General features: G+C 41.7%; 1 protein-coding gene across 6 annotated transcripts in view; it reads left to right on the top strand.

Annotated features, from left to right (window-relative positions):
• Nucleotides 1-24,507, top strand: part of LOC134355712 (serine/threonine-protein kinase Nek9-like) — a 170,931-nt gene that overhangs the window by 77,793 nt on the left and 68,631 nt on the right. For all 6 annotated transcript variants that reach the window (XM_063066038.1, XM_063066036.1, XM_063066037.1 and 3 more), the window contains 6 exons: nt 2,573-2,875; nt 3,043-3,136; nt 4,960-5,688; nt 10,073-10,149; nt 14,377-14,518; nt 21,186-21,277. In XM_063066038.1, the coding sequence (XP_062922108.1) occupies nt 2,573-2,875; nt 3,043-3,136; nt 4,960-5,688; nt 10,073-10,149; nt 14,377-14,518; nt 21,186-21,277 (1,437 nt within the window). The remainder of the gene's footprint in view (nt 1-2,572; nt 2,876-3,042; nt 3,137-4,959; nt 5,689-10,072; nt 10,150-14,376; nt 14,519-21,185; nt 21,278-24,507) is intronic.

Genomic DNA, 24,507 nt, shown 5'->3' with positions numbered 1-24,507 from the left:
TATGTATTGCACTGTACTGCTGCCACAAAACAAGTTTTACAACATATGTCAGTGATAATTAATCTGATTCTGATTTCTGCATATAAAGCAGACACATTTGTGCTCCACTTTCTAGACCAATATTTGTTTACTTGCAACCTTCAAAATCAAGGTGTAGTCAATATTTCAGGTGCCAGTACAGAGTTTGGTCCATCTTTTTATCCGGCTCTCTGAGAAACCTTATCATTCCCTTTTCCCTATAAACTTATTTCGTTTTTATTCCCATTAACTTGCTACTGCGCTTCCATCATGCACCCCAGTCAGGGGCAACTTTACAATCAACCTATCAACTGGTACATCTTTGGAGTGTGCAGATAAGGAGAGCACCCAGAGAAAACAGTGCAGTCACAAGAGGAATAGGTAACATCCACACAGAGGGGCCAGAAGGGCCTTTTACACACTGTATCTAAATAAATAAAGATAGCACCTAAGGTCAGAATCGAACCAGGATTATTGGTTTTGTGCAGTAGTACCAATACCTGCTATAGCACTATGTCATCCACTATCCAGTTGGATAAGGCATTCTGTGGGTCGGATCCATCTTAGAGATCTAACTGGATATCCAGACACGTAGCCCACAGTGAGAACAGCTGTAACATCCTGCCTACCTTTTCTACAATTTTCTGATATTGTTAGTCATCGCAAAAGTAAACAACTTTAATGTCATTTTGCATTATTGCAAATCTGAATAATCCTTTTTGTAAATAGATTAGTTTCACTAGTACAGAATGATAGTTTTGTTCATCGTAAATTCAGTGTATTAAAAAATTGTTCTGTGTTTGGAAAGAATTTAAATACTTTTCAAGATAATGCTTTTATGAGACCAACATTCAAGTCAACCTGAAGTTCAGTGTTTCTCTTTGTTAGCAGAGAAAGTTTAATTGTTATAAAGGAAGGAGAGTGGAGTAACAGAAGGAAATACAACACCAACAGAAATGGGAGTAGGACATGTGACCTCAGAACCTTCTCCACCATGAGTTAGACCATGGCTGATTGTACACCTCATCCATTTTATTACCCAATGCCCATGTCACCTGATTCCTTTGTGCCCTAAAATCTATTGGTCTCATCCTTGATTTCATCTCAGCAACTAGCTATCCATAAAGTAGAACTTACCAAGTATTCAGAAGCCTCTCATCTTCTATCCCCTAGTTCTAATTGGCTGATACCCTGAGCCTCTGCTCCTTAGTTATAGACTATGCTTCTCAGCACTTATCTTGTCAGTCTCTTTGAGAATTAGTAATATCGAACTCATGGATTATAAAATTAATCCCAGTGAGAAGATTAAAAAAGTGCCTGTCATTGATGTTCGATCAAATTGCAATTGATCTGTAGCATACAATAGCAACTAATCGAGCAGACTTTGATTTGTAAAAGAATTTAGTGGTTGACTGGAGACCTTGCTTATCTTTCTTTTGAACATTTATGGATGTTATGGTGGTGAAGCAGGTATTCATTTACATAGATACTGCCTGAGCTGCTGAGTTCCTCCAGCATTTTGCATGTGTTACTCTGGATTTCAAGCATCTGCAGAATCTCTTGTATTTATGAATCTGTAATTCCTTTGAGTTTATTCATTATAAAGAGTAGTGAAATCTGGGGGTACAGAATGTGCACAAGTGGACCGACATTGAAGTTTGCTTCTGACATCAAATTAAGGAGCCTAGCAATCCGTGTAAGTTTACAGGAGAACAAGGGTAGTTTAGTAATGTGGCCAGATTAGTGACAGATGCCATTCAGGAGATTAAGTAATCAGCAAGGAGATAGGTACAGGGTAATCAATGAAAGATGGGAAAGCCAAAAGAATTCTACTCATGGGAGGTTATTAGGTTATGAAGCACTTAGTGCTAGATGACTATTAAATATATATAGTTAATATCATCCAATGTTAAATTTGACTTTTCTTTAAAATGTTATGGGAAAGGACAGCTTCATTGTAATGTGCAAAATGGCCTCCTTGGTGATCTAATATCTGTTGGCAGACTTACACAATGATAGCATTTACTTGGATGCATTTGTATTTCCAGATTTCTTTTTACACGAGCTTGTTTCTCATTCAGACATTGGTTGCCGCACAGCATTTTACGAAATATTCAAGGGAGTCTTGCAGATTAAGCACGTGGTGAGCTATATAAATTGATATGGTAACAGCACTGCAATATAACGCAGCAGCTTAACAATGCTGGATTGTTTTGCTGTGCAGTATATGGATCGCATCATTGTTTATTCCAACATAAATGTCCAAAGGCAACAGATTACAGACAATAAAGCATTCTGCTTTATGGGCATCCTGTGCTAGAGAGAAAGCTGATGCTATCCATAATATTGTTATCAAACTCAGTTTATTCAGTTCAGCACATGTATCAGGCTGGCCCATAATATGTGAGGGTATTGTGCCACATTTTACGCACAGTCAAACATTGAAAAACACTGTAATATGGCACTTTATCCCAGTGTAGCACAAGGAATTGTTACATAGCTGTGCACTGGAGGCTAACTTCAGAACACTTGTCTCTCACTCACTGTCTTTTAGATTATCAGCTGCGGGGAGACATTCAGCGTTGCTGGGACGGATAATAATATTATCCTCTTCTGGGGCACCTGGTCCAAGTTGACGCTCTCTCCAAATCCGTCAGCTTCAGTCAGAGTCTGTCAGGCAGGTACTTCTGCCACCTCAGTGTCACCTTCACCAGTGGAAACCCAGGACTCCAATTCTGGAACGGCAAGTCACAAAGATGGCGGGAAAAATAGTGACGACGAAAAGCAGCTCAGTGGAATCGAGAGCAAATCTGCCGACGAAGACAAGTTAGATGCACCAGAGTCATCATTATCACAGGTTGTGTCTGACTCACATAGCTTCTTTTATCTTGTGTGATTCTTTGTGGTTCAAAGGATTGCAAATGACAGCCACACTATCTGATTCTCCTGAACTTTAAAAAATGTATTCTAAACTGTTGTCGATTGTGGATGAATGTTGGTTATAATGTGGTGTATCTCCTGCAGAAGAACACTAATTGGTCCAAAGCTGGTTCACTGGAACAACATGAATCATATACAAGTATGACATCAGTTAAAGGCAAGAGGAAATCTAAGAAAGGTAATTTGTTGAATGCATTATCGACTGCCAGATTTTGAACACGGGCCCTCTTGTTTACTTTTTAACCTTTAATCATATTCTTGTTTCCTTTGAAAGCATGGATGTGTTGATCAGATGAAAGTAAAAGGAAATCTGAAAGTACTGAAATAGCTGAGTCTAAATTTACTAGTTTGCCACCTACCTGCTGCTATGAATTTAGTGTGATTGTCCCTTCCCATAAATGATTAATCCACGAGTCCCATGTGATGTACTAGGTAACTCAGATCATTCTGTCTACATTCTTGCTCAACAAAAGAGGTAGCAGAGACTGTTGTTCGAAGTTTAAGCCTGTTGCCATCACTCTGTTGTGATACACTTCGTTACGATTAGTTCTCTTTTGAGGACATCCTGGATGTAGTTTGCAATGACTTGCTGTAACCTGTTACAAAATATAAGACAACTATTCTCCCTGATTTTTGCTGTCTGCAGTACTTTCTGATACATTGTGACTCTTCCACTAGTGTCCTGTTGAATTCTTATTCTCCATAAACTGGAGACTTTCCATTTCTTTGCTATCCCTATTTTAAGCTGTGCTTTCAGACCAACTTGGCTCCTAGTTGGTTTTAAACCAACTAGACTTGTTTTAAATTTGTCTTTCTTAGGTTTTTTCCCCCCAAGTTCTACCATGGTTTCAAGCCTGCTCCTTCCCTCATCTTTGTAATCTTTCCCAGCTTTGTGTTGTTCTGAGATATCTGTACTCTGATCCCAGTCTCTTGCTGATTCCTGAATTTAATTGTCCTATTACTAGAAATTCTGCCATCGTTTTCCAAATCCCAGAGCACAGGAGATCATTCCCTAAGGCTCTCTTCCTTTCTATATCTCTTTCCTCTTTCCAAACACTCCTTAACATCTATCTCTTTGACAGTGCTTTGATCATCTGTCATTTGGCATCAATTTATAGTTCTGTGCATCGCTTTGGGTCATTTTGTTACATTATAGGTTGGATACAGTATAAGTGGAAGTTGTTTTTGATGTTGGAATTGCAACTTAATGTCATTGCCATGGCTACACGCAGTTGTCACTCAACTAAATGTCACTGGTTAGCCACACAAAACGCATCTACTCTCACTCAGCTGCATTATATTCGTCTGTATTTAATGTTATTATCATTCTCTACCTCCCCAATAAAAGGAGACCCACACACATTCAATGTTCTTGCACTGCGCACCTCATTAATACTGCACTCATTTACTGTAGAACGTGATACAGATTTAATTTACACACCTGATTAAAGGAACAGATGTAACAAGATAGTCACAGGCACATCCTAAAGCTAACAATGCTCTGCAGTCCATGTTGCTATATTACTTTACGTTGAATATAGATTAATATTGTGGCTCTGTAAACTGGATGTGTGGGCACATGGCCAAGTGGTTGGGGCATTTGACTAGCGATCTGAAAGTTGTGAGTTCGAGCCCCAGCCGAAGTGACGTGTTGTGTCCTTGAGCAAGGCACTTAACCACACAGTGCTCTGCGATGACACCAGTGCCAAGCTGTATCGACCCTTGCCCTTCCCTTGGACAACATTGGTGTCGTGGAGAGGGGAGACTTGCAGCATGCGCAACTGCTGGTCTTCCATACAACCTTGCCCAGGCCTGCGCCCTGGAGAGTGAAGACTTTCCAGGCGCAGATCCATGGTCTCACAAGACTAACGGATGCCTTTACTTTACTTTTTATGTAAACTGGGTCCAAATACCATTCCTCAGTGTCAATATTATTGTTATCTGCTTACTGAAAAAGTTGTGTGAACTTAATGCTAATATGGAACTGAACTGCTCCTTTAGATCATACAGAAACCAGCCCTGAGAGCATCAAGTCCGAACGTAAGGATCTGCAAGAACCAGCCAGATCAAAACCAAATACCTTTGGAAGTGAGAGCAGCCTTCAGGAAGGAGAAAGTAGCCAACTGGTTCCTGTTCCTGTTGTGTCTTTGAAACAGAACCTAGGGGACTGTGTAGATGTGTGCTCTCCCTGTCTCAGGGGTATTATATGTAATAGGGAGATCATCTACGTCCTCGTGGAGGGCACTGATCCACCTTGCCACAGGCCTGCCAGGAGATTTCGTAGCTTTCGAAAGCGCGGAAACCGTGAGAGCACGGTGTTGAAGCAGGGGCGCGTCCTTCATTATTCCCATTCCAGTAACGAAGCCGGAGATGAGTACACCAGCTCTGAGATGTCCGAGCTGGAGACCAGTAACTTCATCCCAACGTGGATACGAAACGAACTTAATGAGGCAATGGTGACCGGAGCAAGGGGAGATGAAAAGCACAGTGAAGTTGACACTGTCACCTCTTCAACCAAGAATGGAGTGGACGACTTGAGCCCTGCAGGTGAAATCAATAGAGAGGGGGCAAAACCACTCGCAGAACAGGTGGCTGGAGGTTTGGAAATGACAAGTGGTAACTATGATGGAGCAAAGCACAGCAGCATCTCCACATCAGGAAGTTCTGATGGACAACCAATCCCCTTCAAACAGAAGACTGCCAGGAGTAAAGATAAACATGGAAAACCTGGTGAGTTAGGCCTGAGTAAAATCATTATAGCAGCCCTTAATTCTAACCGTGAATGATGTTCCAGCTTGAAATATCTTGTTCGAACAGCATTACTCTTCAGCCGTATCTAGAATTTATAAGCAGCCTTCATTCTCTGTGCAGAATGGAAAAGTTCAAAGTAAAATAGTCATAGAAACCTGAGACATTCACCATAATTAAATCAATAAATTATTGAGACGTTTGGAATGTGAGGAAAATGGAAGGATATGGACATTGTGTAGGCAGAAGGGATTAGTTTATGTGGCCATTTGTGTACCTATTTAGTTGGTTCGACACAACATTGTGGGCCAGAGGGCATGTTTCTGTGCTGTACTGCTCTATGTTTTATAATAAGGTGTGTATTTTAAGACATGCTAGAGTCAACTTGTCTGTAATTATCCTTTTGCATCTTGAGCTGGGATTCCCAACCTTTTTTAAACCATGAACTAATACCATTAAACAAGGTGCCCATGGGACCTCAGGTTGGGAAGCCCTGATCTAAAGGCAAGTTGTTTGTAATTACAATTTTGCATCTAGAGTAAGGTTTCCCAGCCTTTTTTATGCCATGGACTAATATCATTAAGCAAAGGGTCTGCAGACCCCAGGTCGGAACCCCTGATCTCGAGACAGGTTATCTGTAACTAGCCTTTTGCCACTAGATTCTGCTCTGATAAATAATTATTTATATTGCATAAGTTAATTTCACATGTAAGGGAAATTATCAAAATGAGCAGGTTCCACTTATAAGCATCTTTCATAAACAGAACCAATGAAGTACCTTTCACAATAAAATAAGAAACTTCACAACCGATTAGGTGGCAGAGAAATGTTTCAGTTTAAAATGATTTTCAAATTTTGAAAAATAATAGGAGTTCATCTATTGCAGAGGGAAAACTTTTTTTTCTCTGTGCTGGATGTGAATCTAGAATTTTTTTAGCATTAACTATCCATCAGACTGTGGGAGGGCCCCATCATTCTGGTGGGTTTGAAGTTGACAGAAGAGAGGCAAAAGGTAACTAAGCTCTTTCCCTCCCCCTTTAATTTTTCCTTAGAGACGAAGTGGTTGAAGGGATAAGGATCCTGGCCATGACTGCGCAAACAAAAAGATAGCATCAGTCCATCTACTGTGACTACAGCAAAGGGAGGAACCAGTTTAGATTATGAGGACACTCAGTCCTCGTTTATTGTCATTTAGAAATGCATGCATGATACAATGTTCCTCCAGAATGATATCACAGAAACACAGGACAAACCAAGACTAAAACTGAGAAAAATCACATAATTATAACATATAGTTACAACAGTGCAAAGCAATACCATAATTTGATAAAGAGCAGACCATGGGCACGGTAAAATAAAGTCTCAAAGTCCCGATAGACGCATCATCTCACGCAGGCGGTAGAAGGGAGAAGCTCTCCCTGCCATGAACCTCCAAGCGCCGCCAACTTGCCATTGCAGCACCATTGGAAGCACCCGACCACAGCGGACTCTGAGTCCGTCCAAAAACTTCAAGCTTCCGACACAGCCTTTCTGAGCACCATCCTCTACCAAACGCTTCAACCCCGCCCAGGCCACCGAGCAACAAGCAAAGCCAAGGACTCGGGGCCTTCTCCTCTGGAGATTCTGGACCACACAGTAGCAGCAGCAGCGAAGCAGGCATTTCAGAAGTTTCACCAGATGTTCCTCCATGCTCTCACGTCCGTCTCCATCAAATCAGGATTGTGCACGGCACCCTACTTGTCAAATAACAGACATCACCACCGGAGTGGCCGCTGTGAGCTGCGTCGCGCCATCATCTTCTCCTCCCGTTTGATCTGTTTGAGGTTATTAACAGTTTGATCCATTTCTGGATTAGCTTTTCCAAAATTGCTCCTAATCCATCAGTAATTTGTGCTCAATATACATGAGTGGCTTTCCTGAAAATATACCTGACCGCCCCCGCCCCCCCGCCCCACCACCGCCGTAGGATAGGAATCTGACCCAACCTTAAGTTTGTAGGCAGTAGGGCTCCTCAGAGAGTCCAGGAAGATATCTGATATGCGAAGCTGATATTGAAATGTCACACTGGTTATGGTGGGAAATGCCTTACTGGCGATAGGGCTATGCCATTGTGCTGTAGATAATATATTTTGCATTCAGCACTTACTGTGCTTGACTTGTGAGCATGTGATGTTAGCAGTGGTTGAGAAAAATAATTCTTTTGCTCAGGAAATAACATTTCCCACTTTAGAGAGTAGCAACTTTGAAGAAATGCCACAGAAAATAGTAAACACAAAATCTGTGACTTCTGAGTCCACATGATTATTACTTGGTGAAGGAGGAGTATTAATTCTCATGCTTTGAACTTCACCCAGGCCCACGAGTGGGTCTTATATCACGGACGAGTATTGTGCACGTTTCTGGGATTATTGTTACAAAGGGTGATTGATAAGTTCGTAGCCTCGGGTAGAAGGAGTCAATTTTAGAAAACCTAGCACATTTATTTTTCAACATAGTCCCCTCCTACATTTACACACTTAGTCCAGTGGTCGTGGAGCATACGGATCTTGGACCTCCAGAAGGTGTCCACAGCAGGGGTGATTGATAAGTTCGTGGTCTAGGGTAGAAGGAGATGAGTTATACAGCTCTCGTTGCATGCACATGCAGTTCAACTCTTTGAGTGATTATGCAGAAAGTTTGAAGTTAATAACTCATCTTCTTCTACCTTGGGCCACGAACTTATCTATCACCCCTGCTGTGGACACTTTCTGGAGGTCCAAGGTCCGTATGCTCCACGACCGCTGGACTAAGAGTGTAAATGTAGGAGGGGACGACGTTGAAAAATAAATGTGCTAGGCTTTCTAAAATTGACTCCTTCTACCTTAGGTCACGAACTTATCAATCACCCCTCGTATTTCTGACAACCCTCAAGGGAATAGAGCTCTACAGGGCAATAGATGAATAAGAACCTTTGTATTTAATAAAAGTCCAGCTCTTAAAATTTAACCTCAGTGGAACCTATTGTGACCTTACAATATACAGAATTTGTTGTCAATCACATGACAGGAAGGAGATTACTGCAAATGTGATTATGAGTGCGTGTTGTGTTACATCACGAGAAGGGAGAGGCGGGCTTCCTTCAGACCCTATCATGGCAAAGGTATCGTAAACATTTGTCTGAAGATTTCCTCCACTTGCAGAAGCAAAGGAGCAATAGACAGCTTTAATGCAGTAGTCCGCAGTGAAACTCTTCTCTGCTTACTCTAACTTATATATTAAGTTAAAAAAAAATGACTAAAATTGTAAAAGGTATTTTGTTGGTTCTGATTGTGATTTTGATCATTTCCCTTCGAAATGAAATTGACTTATACCATATAAATAATTATAATATTTTTAATTATGATTGGAAGTGACAATATAGGCCATTATTTTTGATGATAAGTAGACGTGAATGTCATTCTTCTTCAGAGCAAACAAAATTTCTGGTTCTTCCTTTACACTGCTGGAAGAGTTGTTAGAATGTTGTTTTACTGAATCACTATCAGGTTTAATATCACCGACATATGTCATGAAATGTGTTATTTTCCGGCAGTATTTCAGTGCAATGCAAAAAAAACTATGAATTATAATAAGAAATATATATTAAAAAGTAAATTAAATAAGTGCAAAAAGAGAGCAAAAATAATGAGGTAGCGTTCACGGATTGGTTCATTGTCCGTACAGAAATCTGTTGGCGGAGGAGAAGAAGCTGTTCCTAAAATATTGAGTGTGTGTCTTCAGGCTCCTGTACCTCTCCCTGATGGTGGTAATAAGATGAGAGCATGTCGTGGGTGACGGGGGTCCTTAATGACGGATGCCGCCTTTTTGAGGAAGTCCTGGATGCGGGGGCTGGCGAGGGCCCATGATGGAGCTGGCTGAACTTGCGAATTTCTGAAGCTTTTTTTGATCCTGAGCAGTGCCCCCACCATACCAAACAGTGATGCAGTTAGTGGGAATGCTCTCCACATTGCATCATATTAACATGATTTTTACTAACTAATACCACTAGAATTTGTGTTATTGTTGAGGATGTGTGAACAGAATCTAATATACTCACTAAAACATAGATGCGGTTAGACCAGAGCAACAGACTTTACAGGCATGCAATACAGACTCAGTCTGCTGTCTACCTGAAGGCTTAAGGTGTTTGTGCATAATGTGTTCCAGCTCTGGCTGAGAACTGATTGCTTCGCCTTTGAACAGAAAGTAGAAAGAAGCTGGTTCCTGTTACACATTATTCATTATTGTTATAACCTGTAGTTGTCAAATGAGTCTAATTTTCAAGCTGCTGAAAAACATATGGAAGAACTTGTTAAAACATGTCTGTATTTCAATTATTTACTCTCAGTGCAAGGTTTTGCTGTGTCCACAAGTCAAAGGAGACATTACCAGTCCAAGATGGATATGGGCCCAGACTCGGCTCGGGTATGTAGTTGGAATCCGGGTTGTTTCTAAATGTCAAAGTCTTGGAAATCTTGGACATTTCCAATTTAAAAAATCAAATCAAAGTTTAATTGTCGTTCAACCGTACATGGATACAGCCGAATGAAACAGAATTCCTCTGGGGCCAAGGTGCAAAAATACACAGCACATTCAAAATAGCAAGCAAAAAAAATATATATATATAGTCATTGAATAAAACATGTATATAGCCCAAAACCCTGAGCGACATGTCCATTGTGCGGGGGCCTATCAGTGACGGCAACTGCGCTCAATGAAGGAATGCTTCTCGCAGGTCTGAGGCGGTTATTTAAAATGAGAGCTTCGCAGGTGTTAGTCCATTGCGCGGGGCCTATCGGCAACGGCAACTGAGCTCGACGAACTAAATGAAAGTATAGAAGGGATAAGCGGAGCAGCGGCCATTGTCGGGAGTAGGCCAGACGAGTGATGAAACTAACAAAACTGGATAGATAAATACTTTATTGATCCCAAAGGAAATTACAGTGTCACAGTAGCATTACAAATGCACAGATATAAATATTAGAAACGAAATAGAAAGAATAGTAACCAAGTTACCACAAACAGTCTAACGAGGTCATCACTTCCCCGGCTATAGGTTGATTCAGGCTACGTCCACACTACGCCGGATAATTTTGAAAACGAAGCTTTTTATCTTCGTTTTGACCCTCCGTCCACACTGAACCGGCGTTTTCATCCCCCAAAAAAGGAGATTTTCGAAAACACTCTCTAGAGTGTGTAAATTTGAAAACGATTGTTTCGCGTTGTAGTGTGTACAGGGTAAACGGAGAGATTTGAAAACGTTGTCATGACAACACCACAACAATGCTTTCTCTGCTTCTGCTTGGGACTGCGCAAGCACTGCCGGACAGCTGTTCTTGGTTCTTGGTTCTTGGTTCTTGATCCTCCAAAATATTCCACATGGAATTTAAACTGGAGGTGGCTTTCAAGCTGGACCCTTCGGTTTCTCTGTTTGCACCCTCTGTTCTTCTGCCTGTACCCTCTGGTCTCCCAGTCTGCAGTGATCGTACCCTTGATCTCCTGTACCCCGGGGTCTCCAGGCCGGCACTGTTGCTGATTGACCACCGCTGTTATGACGCACAGTCGGTGTGAACGGCGTGAGAGTTAAATTGTAAAGTGAGCTTTTTTGACTAGATCCCCTAAATTGATTTGATTGAGTCTATCTTTAAAAATGTTAATGTCAGAAATACTGTGCAGGTCTGGCAGCAGAAGATTCCACTCACTTGTTGATCTTGGGTAGAGGACGGCTTCATGCGTGTGTTGTTTACTTTATTGTCTACATTAATACACATCTCCACTGCTTTGCTGACTTTGTAGTCATTTGTAACTCGCAGAAACAGCTCGACCTCATTGTCTGTCTAAACGGAGAAGTCCGGTCTGATTTTTCCAGAGGAGGTTTTCTTTGTATTCCTCGAAGACATCGTTGAAAACTTTCTTTCGTTGTTGTTGTTGGTACTCCAGTTTTATTCTATGGAAATAGCACAATGCCGCCACGGAAACATAAATATTATACCGTTTCCTCTTCGCTTGTTTTCTGTAGGTGTGTCTGCGTATGCCCAGTAGGAGTAGATTCGCCCAAATATCCGTTTTGGTGTGGACAGAGATATTTTGAAAAACGCGTAGTGTGGACACCTGTCATTTTTACTCGAAACCGGCGTTTTCAAAATTATCCGGCGTAGTGTGGACGTACCCTCATTATAGAGCATAATGGCCGTGGGCAAGAATTACCTCATTTAGTGCTCTTTGGAACAGTGCAGTTGTCTTAGTCTATTGCTAAAAGCACTCTTCTGTTCAGTCAAGATGGCATGCAGAGGGTGAGAAACATTGTCCAGAACGCACAGGGCACTCCATAGCGTTCTTCGTTCTACCACAGCCTCCAGTACGTCCAGTTTGACTCCTATAACAGAATCAGCCTTTCTAATCAGTTTATTGAGTCTGTTGGCATCATCTGTGTTGATGTCATTGCCCCAGCACAGCACCAGACAGAAAATTGTACTGGCAACAACAGACTGGTAGAACATGTGAAGGAGAGGCCTGCATACTCCAAAGTACCCTTCTTGTACACAGCTTCTGTGCTGGTGCTCCACGTGAGTCTGTCATCTAGGTGCACTCCCCAGGTACTTGTATAACTAGCATCGCAATAATGAAATAAACGAAGGCAGCGTAACCAAATTAGCGATATGTTAGTCAACAAAGATATTCACTCCCCTGCTGTCTCTAACTAAACTAATAGCTAATCTAACTAACAAGGAGAAAGCGTGAATAGGTAATTATACTCATTGTTTTTACAATGCCCCAACCCACATGACAAATTACTGGAACCCATAATAAACAGGTAACATAAAATACAATACAGACAGACAGAAAATAGATACATGGCTCCAACAATTGCCATAGACTTTTCTGTCTTGCAGTTAAAAATGAGCAATACCATAGCAGCACCACCCAAACTCATTAAAATACTAATATCATAAGATATACAGTACTGTGCAAGAGTCTTAGTCACATATCTATAGCTAGGGTGCCGACTGTGAGAGTCTTGCACAGTACTGTATTGTCAATGTGGACCAGAGAGGGAGCTTGTAAATCTGGCAGAAGCAAAGGAAATTGGGAATGTCGAGGGAGGGGTATGGGACGGGTGGCAGGGAAGGAATGCCAGAGGCAGGGGTTAGCGCAGATGCAGACACACCCGGTCCTGAGAAACCAAGCAAGGTCATTTGACTCCAGACAATTGGTTTATTGATCATTACAAAATGTCTCGCTGGTGCTTCCCATTCCCTCCCCTCTTTTCCCCTTTTCCCAACCATGATTCCCCTCTCCCTGCCCTTCCCAGATCAGAATCAGGTTTACCGTGTGTGTGTGTGTGTGTGTGTGTGTGTGTGTGTGTGTGTGTGTGTGTGTGTGAGTGTGAGTGTGTGTGTGTGTGTGTGTGTGTGTGTATCTCAGACTCTCAGACTTTGCGAAGTACTGTTGTTGCAGAATCAGGCCATTCAGCCTATCGAGTCTGCTCCACCATTCAATCATAACTGATTAACTTTCCCTTCAACTCCACTTTCCTACCTTCTCCCCATAATCTTTGACACCATTACTAATCAACAACCTATCAACCTCTACTTTAAATATACCTAATAACTTGGCCTCCACAGCCATCCGTGGCAATAAATTGCACAGATACACCATTCTTTAGATAAAGGAATTCCCCCATTTCTCTGTTCTACTCTGCTTGAAAGGGACATCCTTGTACTCTGAGGCTGTGACCTCTGCCCATAGACGTTCCCAATATTGGAAACATCCTTTCCAGTCCACTCTATTTATTCCTTTCACTTGCTGGTAGGTGTAATACAGAAGTTGACTTGAGTTTAAATATTGGAAAATCTTGGAACTTATAACCTTTTACAAAGCAAACACATTAAATGAGTTTTATTGCAGTATTTGTTGATGAGGAGTGAATTTATTAGGTTTATTTTATTGAATCTTATTGTGTTTGATAGAGCTGTGCTACTTCAGCAGTGACTTGATAGGGCCTTTCCAGACATCCCACCCTGCAAAAACTCATTTCAGGGAGGTAGCACCATCAATTTGCGGGGGACTTCCAGGAGAGATGGGATGTCTGCAATAGAGTAGCTCATTAGCAGCTATCCAGCTAGTTTAAATAATGTTAGCTATGCTAATGAATGAATGACACCTGTTAAACTCACCTCAACATGTCTTTTACAGTCTTAACCCACCCTGGGCAATGGAAGAGTCACTGTTGCAAACAGTGCAGCGAGCAACACTGTCATTATTTTTGACCCCTATTAGGCAGGGGTACGCTTTAGTGTAGTCTGGGGTGACGTACGTTTTATATATTTTTTTGGAACACTCTGCAATGGCGCGCTCTGGCTCGCGCTCTCTCTCTCATGGTCGCTCGCGCGCTCGCAAGCGCTCTTGCTTTCTTTCTCGCTTGCCTTCGCTCTGGCTTGCTTTCTCTCTGGCTCTCTCTCGTGGTCGCTCTCGCGCTCTCTCTTGCTTTTCTCTCGCTCGCTCTCAAAAAAATTGATTTCCATGATATTGTATATAATTTGCGGGCATCAGGGAGCCACTATTAATATGTGGGAGACTCCCGGAAGTTCCGGGAGAGGTGGGATGTCTGCCTTTCCACTTTAAACATGTTGTCTTCCTTTCTGTGCATAGATCTGCTCCAAACCAGTTAAGGCTTGTGATAGGAACATCTCTGCTTCTCCCTGGAAATCAGGAATGCTGAACACTCCAGGGCCTGGAAATCAGAAATCACTTAACAGACCACGGATCAGCAGGGGGCGAGGGAAGAGTAGAGGTAAGATGGCAATGAACATTGTGGTCAATGGCGCAGCGTTTCAGTGAACAAAAACACACACTTTAGAATGAGAGATCCTTAACTATCAGCCCCACAGAAGATTTGATCAACCATGGCATCAAAAAATAATTTAAATTTTCACAATGATTTCGTTTGGATTATGTATAACTGTCAAAATCAATGGGCTAACTCACTGACAACTTCAAACTTGATTGCTGCAGTCAGTGAGTGTTCTTCCATGAATAAGGGGAGAGAATTCCTTTTGGGACCATCCTACTGGAACCTCAGACAATCATTGCTCAGAGATAATTTATCTGATCTCAATCTTATTCTCCTTCAATTGCCTGTGTATGGTTATTCACTTATAACAAGGAAAAATATATCAGCTAATGTAAATTACCTTTGCAGCTGAGTATTCCAATTCTCAGCAGCAGCAAAACATCTCACCAAGGAAAGAAAATTCCTGTTGAACAGTTTATGCCTTGAGCGCTATTAAATGCAGTTAATGAATGTACATACTTACATTGAGAAAATAAATCTGCTTGAGATGTTATGCAGAAGTTGTATAAGACGTTGGCGAGGCCTAACTTGGAGTATTGTCACCTACTTACAGTAAAGATATCAATAAGATTAAAAGTGTGGAGAGAAAGTTTAGAAGGATGTTGCCAGGACTTGATTTCTTGAGCTATAGGGAAAGGTTCAATAGGTTAGGACATTATTTCCTGGAGTGTACGAGAATGAGAGGATGTTTGAAAGAGGTATACAAAATTGTAAGTATAGATAGGGTAAATGCAAGCAGGCTTTTTCCGCTGAGGTTGGGTAGGACTACAACTAGAGGTAATGGGTTAAGGGTTAAAGGTAAAATGTTTAATTAATTTATTTGGCGATACAGCTTAGGGTAGGCCCTTCTGGCCCTTTGAGCCACGCTGCCCCTGCAACGTCACAACCCCGGGTCAATTCACAATGACCGATTAACCTAGCTGGTGCTTCTTTGGACTGTGAGAGGAAACCTCAGCCTCTGGGGAAAACCTGCACGTTCCACAGGGGAGGACATACAGAGACTCCATACAGAACAATGCCGGAATTGGACTCCAGACTCCAGAACACCAAGAGCTGGTAACAGTGACACGCCAACCACCTTGCTACCGTGGCTCGTTCCCCTCTCTCCCCACCCTGAACGAAGAAGTTTCCCCTGCATAGTCCACATGAGGGGGAGCCACTTCACTCGGGGTACTGAGAGTGTGGAATGAGCTGCCTGTGGGAGTGGTGAATGCAGGTTCGATTTCACCATGTAAGAAAGGTGTATGTAGGGCTATGACTCAGCTGCAGGTTGATGGGACCGGGCAGATTCATAGTTCGGCACAAACTAGATGGGCCAAAGGGCCTGTTTCTGTACTGTAATGTTTTAAGACTCTATGACTCTCTAATAATGACTTCTAGGATGTGTTCTAGTATTTAGGACCAATCCACGGATACTCCAGATCACAGGAGTTTTACATTTTAGCCCAATATTTTATCCTTAGGTTGTGTTGGCTGCTACACAAGCGATGCATTTCACTGTGTCTTTCAATGTCCATCTGATAATTAAATGAATCTGAATATTGAGCAAAAGTTGGTCATGAGACTTCCTGTTCCCAAGGTCAGAAAGAACAAATATTTAGGAAACTAGTTTACGTAAAAAGGCTACATCTGATATATGAAAGCAGCAAACCCCAGAAATCATTAATGCCATTAACATCACAGAGTACTTTCACACACTAAATACAGCGGGTCTTAATCAACACCTCATTCAATTATGTTTTCAGATCGTAATTTTGGGCTTAGTACTGATTGAAGGTGCTGCTCAAAGCAAGGGCCCTTTTTGCCCTGGTTCTTCTCTCTAGAATGCCAGTAAAAGACATTAAAAGGCAAGGTAATACGCTGCTGGAGTCAAGGTTCAGACATTTATTTTAATAAAGTGCAATTTGCTTTCTCATCAGGTACCTGAAATCTTAGAAAGCGAACAGAGTCATAGAAAACTGCAGCTTTGAAATAGGCCCTTTAGCCTAGCTAGCCGGCACCGAACCATTTAAAAATGCCTGATCCCATCGAAAATCAGGAGAGGCATTTGACAAGGGTGTGTTTTCTCCCCTGATTTATTTAATGTGTATGGTGAAACAATATTACAAAAAAATAAGAGACATCTTGAGAATCAAAGTTGGCGGTGAAAACATCAATAATTTCAGATATGCAGATGACACTGTGTTAGTTGCAAGTATGGAGGAAGAACGACAAAACTTAATTGATATAATTGTTGAAGAAAGTGCAAAAATGGGTCTGTCTATCAATTGCAAAAAGACAAAATGTATGGTGATATCCAAAAAGAAGGAGAATCCTATCTGCAGGCTGAGAATAAACGGGGAAGACATAAAACAAGTACAGAACTTTTGCTACTTAGGAAGCAGGGTGACATCAGATGGCAGGTGCGACTTGGACATCAAAAGAAGAATAGGGATGGCAAAAGACACCTTTACGAGAATGAAGAGTATCCTGACGAATACTAAACTAGGCATGACAACCCGCCTCAGAGTACTGAAATGTTACGTTTATCCAGTTATGTTATATGGCTCAGAATGTTGGACAATGTCTAGTAACATGAGGAAACGAATTGTAGCAGCAGAGATGTGGTTTTTGAGGAGGATACAAAGAATATCATGGATGAAACGAATATCTAACGAGGATGTCATGAACAGAGCAAACACAAAAAGAGAAATAATGCATGAGATCCTGAAAAGGCAATGTAGCTTCATTGGACATGTGATTAGGAAAGAGGAGTTAGAATGCACGGTAATTATGGGAAAGATTGAAGGGAAGAAAGCAGGAGGAAGACAAGGACAAATGCTGATGGAGACAGCAGCCGGAGAACTGGAAATGAATACCAATGAATTGATCTACTTGACCCAAAATAGGAGTGTGTGGGCCATGGCAGTCAAAGCTCAAACTGGGCATGGCACCTGATGATGATGATGACAATGATCCCATTGACCTGCACTCAGACTATAGCCTTCCATACCCCTTACATCCATCTACCTATCCAAACTTCTCTTATACATTGAAATTGAAATCACATCCACCATGTGTTGGCAGCTCGCTCCAACTTCTGAGTGAAGAAGCTTCTCCTCATGTTCCCCTTAAACCTTTCACCTTTCATTTTTAACCCATGACCTCTGGTTGTAGTCTCACCCAACCTCAGTGGAAAAAGCCTGCTTGCATTTACAATACAATCCAGACAATAATATTCCTTTCAGTGTGCAGTAAAAGTTTTCTATTCATTGGGAACCGTGGTGATGGGATGTGCTGGTTAATAGTCAAGTTACCCACGTAATCAATAATGCTAATAGTTATAGAATAATGGTAAAGAAAATGTACTGTTCTGCACAACTCACCAATGACTTGGCAATTAAAATTACCCAGCAGGTCAGGAAATGGATTTAAGTGAATGGAGAGTAGCAGGGGATGCCTAGGTTCTCCCTCAGTGGTGCCCCACTGTCAGCCCAGATGTTCCTTCAACACTGGCTGCTGTGGTTGGGATACTCCCTCTGTACTGTTCAGATATTGGCCTGAGTCATCGCCCCAATGTCAGACAGCCGGTCCCATGGCTCTCTCAATACCGAGCACTCCCTCAGTTAGCGCTCCGGTCTTGGCCAAGATGCACCATCTGTGGTGTTGATTACTAGAGAGCACTACAGCAAGTGATAGGGTAGATAACCAAGCTTTTATTGTAGAGGATGTTTCTTTATGTTCATATCTTCTCAAAGAACTATACGATTAGGTCTTCTGCAACACCAAAGAAAACAATTTAAGAAGATATCATTCCGACCTATGTCCTTGTAGACTTATCCTGTCTCCCTCTGGATTTTGGATGATGTGTCTGCCTGTTGGCGTGCAATTGTTGAATGGATTTTTTACTGAAAATCCTACTGCACAGAAAGATTTGTTTTCCTACTCTTCCTCAGAAATCTGTAACTAGAAAAATAGAAACATAGAAAACCTATAGCACAAATAGGCCCTTCGGCCCACAATGCTGTGCCAAACATGTACTTACTTCAAAATTACCTAGGGTTACCCACAGCCCTCTATTTTTCTAAGCTCCAAGTACCTATCCAAGAGTCTCTTAAATGCCTCCACCATTGTCGCCAGCAGCCCATTCCATGCACTCACCACTCTCTCCGTAAAAAAACTTACCCCTGACATCTCCTCTGTACCTACCTCCAAGCACCTTAAAACTGTGCCATTTCAGCCCTGGGAAAAAGCCTCTGACTATCCACACGATCAATGCCTCTCATCATCTTATACACTTCTATTAGGTCACCTCTCATCCTCTGTCGCTCCAAGGAGAAAAGGCTGAGTTCACTCAACCTATTCTCATAAGGCATGCTCCCCAATCCAGTCAACATACTTGTAAATCTGCTCTGCACTCTGTCTTTAGTTTCCACATCCTTCCTGTAGTGAGGTGACCAGAACTGAGCATGGTACTCCACGTGGGGTCTGACCAGGGTTCCATATAGCTGCAGCATTACCTCTCGATTCTTAAACACAATTCCACGATTGATGAAGACCAACGTACCGTATGCCTCCTTAACCACAGAGTCAACCTGCGAAGCAGCTTTGAGTGTCCTATGGTTTTTGAGGAGGATGCAAAGAATATCATGGACGAAACGAATATCTAATGAGGATGTCATGAACAGAGCAAACACAAAAAAAGGAATAATGTATGAGATCATGAAAAGGCAACGTAACTTCATTAGACATGTGATTAGGAAAGAGGAGTTAGAATGCACGGTAATTATGGGAAAGATTGAAGGGAAGAAAGCAGGAGGAAGACAAAGACAAATGATGATGGAGACAGCAGCCAGAGAACTGGAAATGAATACCAATGAATTGATCCACTTGACCCGTAACAGGAGTGTGTGGGCCATGGCAGTCAAAGCTCAAACTGGGCACGGCACCTGATGATGATGATGATGATGATGATGGACTCAGACCCCAAGATCCCTCTGATCCTCCACTCTGCCAATTACCATTAATACTATATACTGCCATCATATTTGACATATCAAAATGAACCACCTCACACTTATCTGGGTTGAACTCCATCTGCCACTTCTCAGCCCAGTTTTGCATCCTATCAATGTCCCGCTGTAACCTCTGACAGCCCTCCACACTATCCACAACACTCCCAACCTCCCACTCCCATCAGCAAGTTTACTAACTCATCCCTCCACTTCCTTGTCATAGTAATTTATAAAAATCACGAAGAGAAGGGGTGCCAGAACGGATCCCTGTGGAACACTATTGGTCACCATCCTCCACGCAGAATAAAACCCGTCTACAACCACTCTTCGCCTTCTGTAGGCAAGCCAATTCTGGGTCCACAAAACAAGGTTCTCTTGCATCCCATGCCTCCTTACTTTTTAAATAAACCTTGCATGGGGTACCTTACCAAGTGCCTTTCTGAGATCCATATGCACTACATCTACCGCTCTACCTTCACCAACTATTTGAGAGCACCTTAGACAGAAAGACTGCAGCTGTTTGCGAATACAGATCACCACCACCTTTCCAGGGCAATTAGCGACTTTGCAATAAAACAATAAACGTTCTTCCTGGCAACACTGAAAAAGTAAATACATTTGCTCCACTTTTGAAAGATACCTTTGAATCTGCCCACCACCGGTACAGGTAATGTGTTTGCAGAGCTTAATGTGTTCCCCCTTCCCTCATTGCCACTAGGTTTTTTAATATCGACCAGCATTGTGGTTAGCTTAATGCTATTACAGCACCAGTGATCTGGGCTCAATTCCTGCCGATCAAAATCTGTAAGGATTTTGTACATTCTCTTTGTGACTGTATGGGTTTCCTCCTGTATTCTGGTTTCCTCCCACATTTCAAAGATGTACAGGTCAGTAGATTAATTGGCCACATAACAACATAAGAAATAGGAGCAGGAGTAGGCCATCTGGCCCATCGAGCCTGCCCCACCATTCAGTAAGATCATGGCTGATCTGTCCGTAAACTCAGCTCCATTTACCTGCCTTTCCCCCTTAACCCTTAATTCCCCTACTGTGTAAAAATTACATGGTTGTAATTGGGTGGCACAGGCTCATTGGACTGGAAGGACCTGTTACCGTGCTGTGTCTAAAGAAAAACTAAAATTCCAAATAAATGAAAGTTTCCTTAATTCTACATCAGAGACCAGCATGGGTAAGTGCCATTTATGGTTGGGGGGGGGCGGTGTCAGAAGAGCTGAGCAGATAGTCACTAAGAGGGAGATCCATTCAAAATGAAGAAAGTGAAGGGGAATATGTGTATCGTTGAGGAATCTTTTTGGAGCTGTCAGAAATTACAGAGGATGAGGCTGCTGGAGAGGAAGGTGAGGATCGGAAGTACTGCATCTTTGCTCTGTTCACAGGAGATGGGGTGAGGGAAGAAGAGTGGAAAATAGATGTAATTCACAGTAATAAAGTGGAAGCCATGATTCAGGAAGGACAAATTAATATGTATCATTAATTTTCAAATATGGTGCCTGTGGATGGTTTTTTTCCCTAGATATTCTGTCTAAACTTTTGGAAAGGTGATTTGGATCTCCTGGACCACCCTTTCACTGACACTCTTTTTCCTTACCTAGCTGTCTGGCTGAACTCTGAGACTTCAGCTCTGAAGAATTCCAAATACTACCATCATCCAGCTCATATCACATCACCTCTCTCAAAGAACAAGGTTTGCTTGTTTCCTGTCTTATCATGTAGATATTGGTGCAGTTCAATTAGCTTAAAAAAAGGAGCTCCTTTCTTAATGGTGATTTAATTGACTTAAATTTGCATAACATTAACTCTTAATAGAATTTAAATTTGGTAAAGTGCAATTTAATTCCCTTTTATTAAAGGGGTGTTATTTTTAAGAATTCTCTGATGGTTATGTAAATAGTAGTTTCTTTTCTATATAAAAAAATTGTAGGGACATCTGCAAACTTCAATATTTGCCCTCGTTCAATTCATCCCAGGTAAAAAAAAACCTGTATTGCTTGAGTAATTAGTGACTTTTTCATGCAATCAGATAAATTTTTACCAGCTCTTTGAGTTGACAAATCAATTTAACGTTAACATTTTTTGCAGAAAGGATCGCCGGATAATTGCTTTAAATATATAGTGCGGTTCCTTAAGAGTACAGGGCTTTTTCATAGAACTTGACACAAATATAAACATACAAGATTTAGATATCCTGACCCACACTCGGTTCAGAAAGTGGTGGTAATGCAACTTAAAGCTGTTTGCCAACCTCCATAAAACCTCAGAAGAGTTGCCAGATCCAAACAAAATGGATGGGCCCATTTACAAAGTGGAGCTCTCTCCAAAACCAGTGCCAACTGTGGCGGTAGTGATTCAATTCTGGTGCCATTATTAAGTGAGAAAGCAGAACTGCTTCCTTTGGTCTTCTCTCCAGCATTACTACTCATTGAAATGTAAAGAAATTCTTTGTACTTGTTCTCAAATTGTAGGCATCAATGACAGACCCTCATTTAACAAGTGCCACGATCAAGGGAGCTTTCAAAGAGAGACTAAACTGAGACAAAGTTCATCTGTGTATGTGTAAGACCCCATGGCACACCTCAAAGAGCAGAAATTCCTTCACTCTTCTGTCATTTTTTTATCCTGCAAATTAGACAAAAGTTATCAGTGTAAGATTGCTGCGTGAAAGAGATTGCTGAAAGCAAAATGGCTACTGGTTATCCTGCATTATTAGAGTAGTAACTGTGGTTTGGCTCTAAAACACTTTGTGGTGTCCTTTTGCACTGGTATCCCATGGAGTATGATAGTTTCACTGAGGAAGTATTAGAAGAATACTTCTCCTTTCAGGCATTTTGATATTCATTCATGGGATGTGGACATCACTGGAAAGGCCAATTTTCAAATCATAATTTGACTTAACAAGTTCGCTCGACAATCATAATAAAATTCAACTGAGAGTTTTTTTTTGTAACAGTGGGTCTGGAGGTATCTATAGGGCACCTCGATTATGGATTTCCATCTCCGAAGGAAGTTAGTGAGCCAGTGTTTCTCTTATGATAATCCAGTAATTTCATGGTAACATTAGTGTTAATCTTTCAAAAATTTGAAGTGTATTTAATTAATAATATTTAAATTCACCAGTTACAATGATGAGATTTAAACTTATACCTCTGGAACAATAATCCAGGCCTCTGGATACTAATTCAGTAATTTAGCGACTTTGTTAGCCTAATTAGAATGCTAACCACTTCTACACCGCTTCTTCAAGTACACTGAGCCAGGCATGAAGTTATAAAACTAGAATTACATGAAGCCATGCCCAGGTGAATTGAATTGAATTGACTTTATTACTTACGTCTTTCATATACATGAGGAGTAAAAATCTTTATGTTACGTCTCCATCTAACTGTACAATGTGCAATTTATAGTAATTTATAATAAATAGTATGTACAACAGGACAGTCAATATAACATAGAAATACAATTGTATCAGCATGAACTAATCAGTCTGATGGCCTGGTGGAAGAAGCTGTCCCGGAGCCTGTTGGTCCTGGCTTTTATGCTGCAATACTATTTCCTGGATGGTAGCAGCTGGAACAGTTTCTGGTTGGGGTGACTCGGGTTCCCAATGATCCTTCGGGCCCTTTTTACACACCTGTCTTTGTAAATGTCCTGAATAGTAGAAAGTTCACATCTACAAATGTGCTGGGCTGTCCGTACCACTCTCTGTAGAATCCTGTGATTGAGGGAGGTACAGTTCCCATACCAGGCAGTGATGCAGCCAGTCAGGATGCTGTCAATTGTCCCCTGCAGAAAGTTCTTGGGATTTGGGAGCCCAAACCAAACTTCTTCAACTGTCTGAGGTGAAAGAGATCTGTTGTGCCTTTTTCACCACACAGCTGGTATGCACAGACCACGTGAGATTCTCAGTAATGTGTATGCTGAGGAACTTAAAGCTGTTCACCCTCTCAACCCCAGATCCATTGATGTCAATAGGGGTTAGCCTGTCTTCATTTCTCCTGTAATCCACAACCAACTCCTTTGTTCTTGTGACATTGAGGGAGAGGTTTTTTCTTGGCACGACTGTGTCAGGGTGATGACTTCTTCTCTGTAGGTTGCCTTATTATTATTTGAGATCTGGCCAATCAGTGTAGTGTCATCAGCAAATTTAATTAGCAGATTGGAGCTGTGAGTGGCAGCACAGTCATGGGTGTACAGAGAGTAAAGGAGGGGGTTTAGGACACAACCCTGAGGGGTATCTGTGTTGAGAGTCAGAGGGGCAGAGTGAGGGAGCTCACTCTTACTACCTGCCAGCGGTCTGACAGGAAGTCCAGAATCCAGCTACACAAGGAAGGGTTAAGGCCAAGGTCTCTGAGCTTCTTGTCAAGCCTGGAGGGAATTATGGTATTGAATGATGAACTGTAGTCCAAGAACAGCATTCTCAGAAAAGCATCTTCTCCAGATCTGTAAGGACAGATTGTAGAATTGTGGCTATTGCGTCATCTGTCGTTCAGTTGTGTCGGTAGGTGAAATGTAGGAGGTCCAGTGTGGGTGGTATCAAGCTGCAGATGTGGTCCTTGACCAGCCTCTCAAAGCATTTGCTTATTAATGAGGTGAGGGCGGTTGCATTCTGTGGATGACAGTAGCTTAATAGTTGTGTTTTTATGCCGGTCTAATGGCCATATTGGAGCACAGGAGACTGATGGCTGCTCTTATAGAAGTTAATAAAATTATCAGGGGAAAAGATAGAGCAGTTGATCAGAATTTTTTCCCCGAGGGCATGGGAGTCTAGAACTCATGGGTACAGGTTCCATGTGAGAGGGAAGATATTTAAAAGCGATCTGAGGGGTCTTAGATCTTTGAGAAGACGGTAGAGGAGGATACAGTTACAATATTTAAAAGGAACATGGACAGGTACTTAGATAGGAAAATTTTGGTGGG

This window comes from Mobula hypostoma, chromosome 13 (assembly GCF_963921235.1).
Source record: "Mobula hypostoma chromosome 13, sMobHyp1.1, whole genome shotgun sequence".
NCBI lineage: Eukaryota > Metazoa > Chordata > Chondrichthyes > Myliobatiformes > Myliobatidae > Mobula > Mobula hypostoma.
Note: the sequence above shows the minus strand (reverse complement) of the source record. Positions and strands in the feature narration are given on the sequence as shown.